The sequence below is a fragment of the Dendrobium catenatum genome, unplaced genomic scaffold (genome assembly GCF_001605985.2).
Source record: "Dendrobium catenatum unplaced genomic scaffold, ASM160598v2 fragScaff_scaffold_101, whole genome shotgun sequence".
In the NCBI taxonomy this organism is placed as follows: Eukaryota; Viridiplantae; Streptophyta; class Magnoliopsida; order Asparagales; family Orchidaceae; genus Dendrobium; species Dendrobium catenatum.
Genome location: NW_021318563.1, coordinates 75,993 through 82,270, shown reverse-complemented (window position 1 = coordinate 82,270; position 6,278 = coordinate 75,993). Strand labels below are relative to the sequence as shown.

The 6,278-nt window shown below is 43.7% G+C and overlaps 1 protein-coding gene across 1 annotated transcript; it reads left to right on the top strand.

The window, feature by feature from the left end:
• The first annotated feature begins 271 nt into the window (after positions 1-271).
• On the top strand, positions 272-1,347 carry LOC110097233 (polygalacturonase inhibitor 2-like). Its single transcript, XM_020823499.2, has one exon. The coding sequence runs from the start codon at positions 318-320 to the stop codon at positions 1,338-1,340; it is 1,023 nt and encodes a 340-aa protein (XP_020679158.2). The 5' UTR covers positions 272-317; the 3' UTR covers positions 1,341-1,347.
• Positions 1,348-6,278: the final 4,931 nt, after the last annotated feature.

Here is a 6,278-nt window from a genome sequence, read left to right as displayed (position 1 = left end):
CTGACTAATTAAAGCTTAAGCCGCCTATTGAACGGAAACCTTTTCCTAATTCTAATTCATTTTAAAATATACTTAAACTCATAATGCAAAATTTATCTATGCTTACCTTAAAAATTTACGGGTTTTTTCCGTCCTTTGAGATTAGACATTCGTACTATTACTGTACACTCGATCAAATCCCATGTGCTGTAAAGATGTTGAAGCTGTATACCATCTCCTCGCTTCTTCGACGCACTTACTAGCCGATAAATGCCGAACCTCTCGCGATCACTCAACCAACAACTCTATCTAAATATCGAGCAGCATACATAGCAATCATGTCTTCCACCTTCATCTACCTCCTCCTCTTCCTTCCACTCCTCATCACTGCCGAAAAATGCAACAAATACGACAAACGTGCCCTCCTCTCCATCAAATCTGCCTTGAACAACCCCTACCTCTTAGCCTCCTGGACATCTTCTTCCGCCTGCTGTGAATGGTACGGCATCCAATGCGACCCCGGCGTCCCCGGAAACTCCGACGGCTCTCGCGTTACTTCCCTCTTCATCAGTACTGATTCCAATGTCACCGGCACCATCCCCCCTGCTATTGGCGACCTCCCTTTCCTCACCACTCTAGGCTTCCACAAATTCCCCAATGTCACAGGTAACATTCCATACTCCATCACCCGTCTCACCCGCCTCACTTTTCTCTTCCTCACCTGGAACTCTCTCTCGGGCCCAATCCCCTCGTTCCTCTCCCAAATCCCCTCTCTCACAGACATCTACCTCGCTTTCAATAAATTCTCCGGCTCAATCCCCCCTGAACTTGCAAAGCTTCCTTTTATCCAAATATTTGATTTCTCCCGCAACCGCCTCACCGGATCGATCCCAGCAGAATTTGGCAATTTCAACAAATCCTACCCACCGGATCTCGTTCTGAACCACAACAGCCTCTCCGGCGATTTACCGGTCTCCCTCGGCGTGCCGGAATGGGGTAAAATAGATTTGAGCCGGAACAATTTTACTGGCGACGCTTCTTTTTTATTTGGTGCGGGGAAGTCGACGCGGTATATTGATTTGAGCAGGAATGAATTCGCGTTTGATCTTAGCCGGGTTACGTTTCCGGTGAACTTGACGATTTTAGATCTGAATCATAATAAGATTACAGGGTCGATACCGGCTCAGATAAACCAGCTGGTGGACTCGCCTTACTTTCCTGTGTTCAACGTCAGTTATAACCGGCTTTGTGGTGAGATTCCGGCTGGGCCGATCACGGCTACGTTCGGGGTGGATTCCTATTTTCACAACAAATGTCTCTGTGGCTCGCCGTTGCCTCCTTGCACTAGCAAGCAGATTTAGCGATGCTTGTTTTGTTTTCGAAAAATAATGTTGTGTTCTTCCCATTTCCTTTGACGCGTTTGTGTAGTTTGTTCGCCCTTTTATTGGGATGTTGTTGATTTATTATTTTGCTTAGGAAGTTTTTGGGGAATTTTGGGACCGAAGCCCGTATATTAAAAACTAAGCATTACAAAAAGAACATCACCCCAACCAGTGGGGAAGAAAAGGAGGGCAGAAAAAAACCCCTCAAAAACAACTAACAAAAAGAAAAGAGACAAAAAATTAACCGGACTTAGGTATACAGAACTAACAAACTAAGCAACAAGTGCTTATCAAAAAGGCAACCCGAAAAACCACTCCTCCCTGGTTGCCCACAAGAAACATTCGGATTCAAAAGAGTGAAACCGCAGGGCCGAAAAATCTAGGAAGCAACCCAAAAAAATAACAAGCTTCCAGCATCCATAGTAATCAAAAGAAAGTCAGCTAACAAGAAGAACCAAAGCTCCCAGCAGGCCATCCAAGGGAAGAGACCTTCATCACGAAAATTGCTAGTTCTACTCATCATCGTCCGGTTGTGGAGAGCAGAATTCTCCACCAAAAAATCCATCCGATAAAAAAACCTGGGAGGCAACATTAAATCAGTGTTCCATAAAGCAGAAAGAGAACGTCTGCTTAATCCGATCAATATGCTTCCAGGTATCAGTTTTAGCAGTAATGGCATGAGAGATTTTCTTAACAGAGGCAGCAACATCCTTTTCATCATTTCCATATCTTCTCTCATTACGTTCTCTCCACAGGTGATACAGAGAACAACAAATGACAAAATAACAGAAATTCTTCTCAAAACCCCTCAGGTTGTGAAGCCCATCAAAAAATTCAAAGACCTGTAGCAACGTGGGATGAAGCAGAAAGGAGCGCAGAGCAGGTATAAGAGTAGAGATGACAGCAAAAGTGTAGTCACACTGAAAAAAATAGTGTGAGACCGATTCTTCCTCCCTCCTACAGAAAGAGCAATTAGTAGGAATAAAAATGTTTCTCTTAGCTAAAACATCAGCTGTTTTAAGCCCATCCAGCAAAGCCATCCAAGTATAATCCGAAAAACGTAAAGCATAATGAGCATGCCAAATATATTTGAACCAGGGAACTTCTTCAAAAGTATCAAAAAAATACTTATGGAAGATGTTGAAAGTTGGGTTCCCAGAAGAAATCCAAGAAAGTAGGGGGTGCGGCTGTGGTAAAATGGGAATATTAGATATACGTCTATAAGCTTCCAGGCCCAGCTGAGGAGGCAGAGACCAACTAACATCAACTATATAGTCACACAGCCACCCACTGAAAATTTCCGGCTGGACAAAATCAATCACAGAAATTCCTTGGCACCAAGGATCCCAAAGTGCAGATAAATTACAGTTATCTTTTACCACATGAAAATTCAGTTTTTCCTTAATCCTATGAGCATTTATAGAAATCACCTTCCAAAATTTTGAAACTTTGGTACCAAAGGGCTTCCAGGGAGACAAAAATTTGTGCTTAAACCACCCAGCGGCCAAGCTATTAGAGTTATAGAACCTCCAAATAAAAGTACAACCAAACGCAAAAGAAAGGGAAGCAAAAGAGGACAAGCCGAGCCCACCCAGCCTCTTGGGTAGGCAAGTTTTATGCCAAGCAATGAGATGAAGTTTCTTGCCCGAGTGTGTACCATGAAAAAGGAACTTGGCACACAATTTCTCAATATTTTTGCAAACCCCTTTAGGCAGCACCGTCCCCCTAATCCAATAAGCCACAATATTTGTAATAGTAAATTTGAGGAACTGAATTCTACCTGCAAAAGACAGAAATTTATCTTTCCAACCATCAAGTAGAGTAGAAAGCCTACTCAGTAGTGGTTGGAAGTGAGAAGTTTTAAGTTTTTTAGAAGAAATGGGTATTCCAAGGTAAGTAAGGGTGCTCTCCGTAGGGGTAAACCCCAGTAAATGGGTGATCTCATGAGCTTGAGGAGTGTTTTTAGAGAACACAATAGAGCATTTAGCATTGTTAACCATCAGGCTAGAATGCAAAGCAAAGGAAGTTAGGACATTATCAAGAGTGCTGGCATTAAGGAGAGAAGCCTTCCCAAAGACAAGAATGTCATCAGCATAAAGTAGATGGTTAACCGAGAAACCATCACAAGAGATATCAGAGAAATTGCTATTATTTAGTCCACACGAGAAAGCATCCATCACCACAGAGAAAAGCAATGGGGATAAAGGGCATCCTTGCCTTAAGCCCGAGGAAGAAGGAAAAAATCCTTCAAGCCCCCCATTAATAGCCACAGAGAAGTAAACATCTTCAATACACCCCTTGATCCAGCTAACAGATAACGGGGGAAAACCTTTAGCAGCAAGTCTTTGAAGAAGGAAATACCGGGAAATAGTGTCAAAGGCTTTCTTAATGTCCAGCTTAGCACAAAAATAATTCTCCCCAGGTTTACTGTTAAACTCACTAAGAATTTCTGAGGCAAGCACAATGTTATCCGTGGACATTCTCTGCTTAATGAAGCCGGTTTGGCTAGTGTGAATAATATGAGTCATAACCTCTTTCATCCTGTTAGAAAGGATCTTTGCAATAATTTTATAAAACACGTTGCAAAGGGAGATAGGTCGATAGTCCAGGATGTTAGAAGCATGTGTACCCTTAGGAATTAAGGCAATAGCAGTAGCCTTTGCACACCTAGGAAGAAAATCGGTGGAGAAAAAATTTTTAATAGCCCTACAAACATGACCTCCAATGATATCCCAAGCATCTTTATAGAACTCGAAAGTGAAACCATCCGGTCCCGGAGCCTTAGAAGATGAACCAGCTAACACCACATTGTGAATTTCCATATCTGACACCGGGAATATGAGAGGGGCAACCATATGAGGAGGGATAGTAGATCCAATTGGGAGAGGGCATGCCCCATGGGAGGGGGGGGGGGGGGTGTTGTAGAGTTTTTGAAAAAAATTAACCGCCGCCCTGGCAATATTCTCAGAGGAATGAAAGTGCCCCTCCTCAGTGATAAGTTCCTTTATCCGGCAAAAAGATTTCCTGGATTTGATTCTAGCAAAAAGAAAACCCAAATCATCTTCTCCCCTAGTAAGCCAGTTAGCTTTGGCCCTTTGAATCACCCAAGAACTCCAGGCCTTATGAAGCCAGGCTAAAGCAGCATTAATATTGTGAAGGGAGACATTAAGGTTATGGTCAAGGGGGGAGAGCTGGAGCTGAGCCAAACATTGAGATTGAGCTGCAGAAAACTCATTAATTTTATTGGATATAAAAGAGGAATTAGACCATTTTTTACTCTTGATGAGATCCTTGAGAGAGTGCAGTTTGGAGTAAAGAGCCGAAATCGGGCTACCAGAGTTCTGAGAGGCAAAGACAGTAATCAAACCATCCCAAAATTCATCCAGATTAAGCATAAAATTCTTAAATTGAAACCGAGCAAACACATTGGGATTGGACCCCGGAAGGATCAGCAGAGGAGAGTGATCCGAGCAAGAAGGTGCAAGAACCTTATAAAAAGAGTTAGGGAAACAATCCAACCAAGTTGTATTAACCATAGCACGGTCCAATTTAATATGAATGGGGTCATCAGCCCTATGATTGTTCCACGTTAAAAACAGACCAGTGGAAGGAAGATCTAACACCCCAGCACTGAAAATCCAAGAATTCAACTCCTACAAGCGACTGTGATGCAGAGGAAGACCGCCAGACTTCTCTTCAACGAACCGGCAACAGTTAAAATCCCCCAGGATGATCCAAGGGGAAGTAATAGTGGAGGCAATATGAAGTAAGTTTTTCCAAAGAGAGGTTCTCTCAGATGGAGAATTAGCGGCATAAATCACAGAAATCATGACATTATGCATATATGTGGAAGTTGCAGTCCCATGAATGAGCTGAGAAGTGGTAATAATCGGGGTAAAAGAGATATTTTTGGAATTCCATTTTATCCAAATCCTTCCCGGGGAAGAGCATCCAAAATTATGACAGCTAGCTTCATCATCAAAAATCCGATGCGAATTAATAAACCAAGGATCAGACACAGAGTCCAGAGGAACCTTAGCTTCCAAAATACAGAACAGGTCAAGGTGATGAGCAACGACCAATTGTTTGCAAGCCAGAACTCTATCGGGGGAGTTAAATCCTCGGACATTCCAGCATCCAAAAGGGCAGTGGGTCATTTGCGAGAAGAATTAGAAGACCTAGTCTTCTTAGCATTCTTTCCTTTGGGGGTATTTTGCACTTTGGGCTGTTTAGGAGGGTTGTTACCAGACTGGGATTTAGAGGTGGAGTCTTGCTGATTGGGTTGTTGCTTAGTAGGTGTGGGTGGGTCTTCATCAGGCGGTTCAGCATCTTCATTTTTTGGTTGTAGGATAGCAAACTGGTTAGGAGATGAAACCGGAGGGTTAGCTGGTAAGACAGACGATCCAGGAGAAGGAGGGTATTGAGGGACGAAAGCCGAAGAAGAGGCTATGTTGGTGACAAAGGGGCAATTGTCAGAGGAGGAGACTTCCTCAGTGGGGGAATTCAGATTCGGGATATTAGTCAAGGGCTGCGACCCAGGAAGAGCAGAGGGAAGGAGCTGCGTCCCAGGAAGCGAAGGGGGATTTAGTGGTAAGTTCGGTTCAGAGACAGGGGGAGGGAGAATCGGGGGAATGGGAGGTGGGTTTATGATGTTGGAGGTTATAGGGTTGGCAGGTATAGTAGGAGGAGGGGGAGGTGGAGGTAGAGGAGGTCTATTAACCTGAGGAGGCCTGGAGGATCGAGCTCAAGAGGAACTCCTTCCGCGAGCCTGAATAACTTTGGGTTGAGGGTTAATGTGGCAAAGGGAAGAAGGGTGGACAATCGACCCACACCCAGAACAAGGTGACGGCTTCCAATCATAAAGAACTTTCAGATTAACATCGTCCCCATCCAGCGAAATGGGGATTTCGTCGGGAA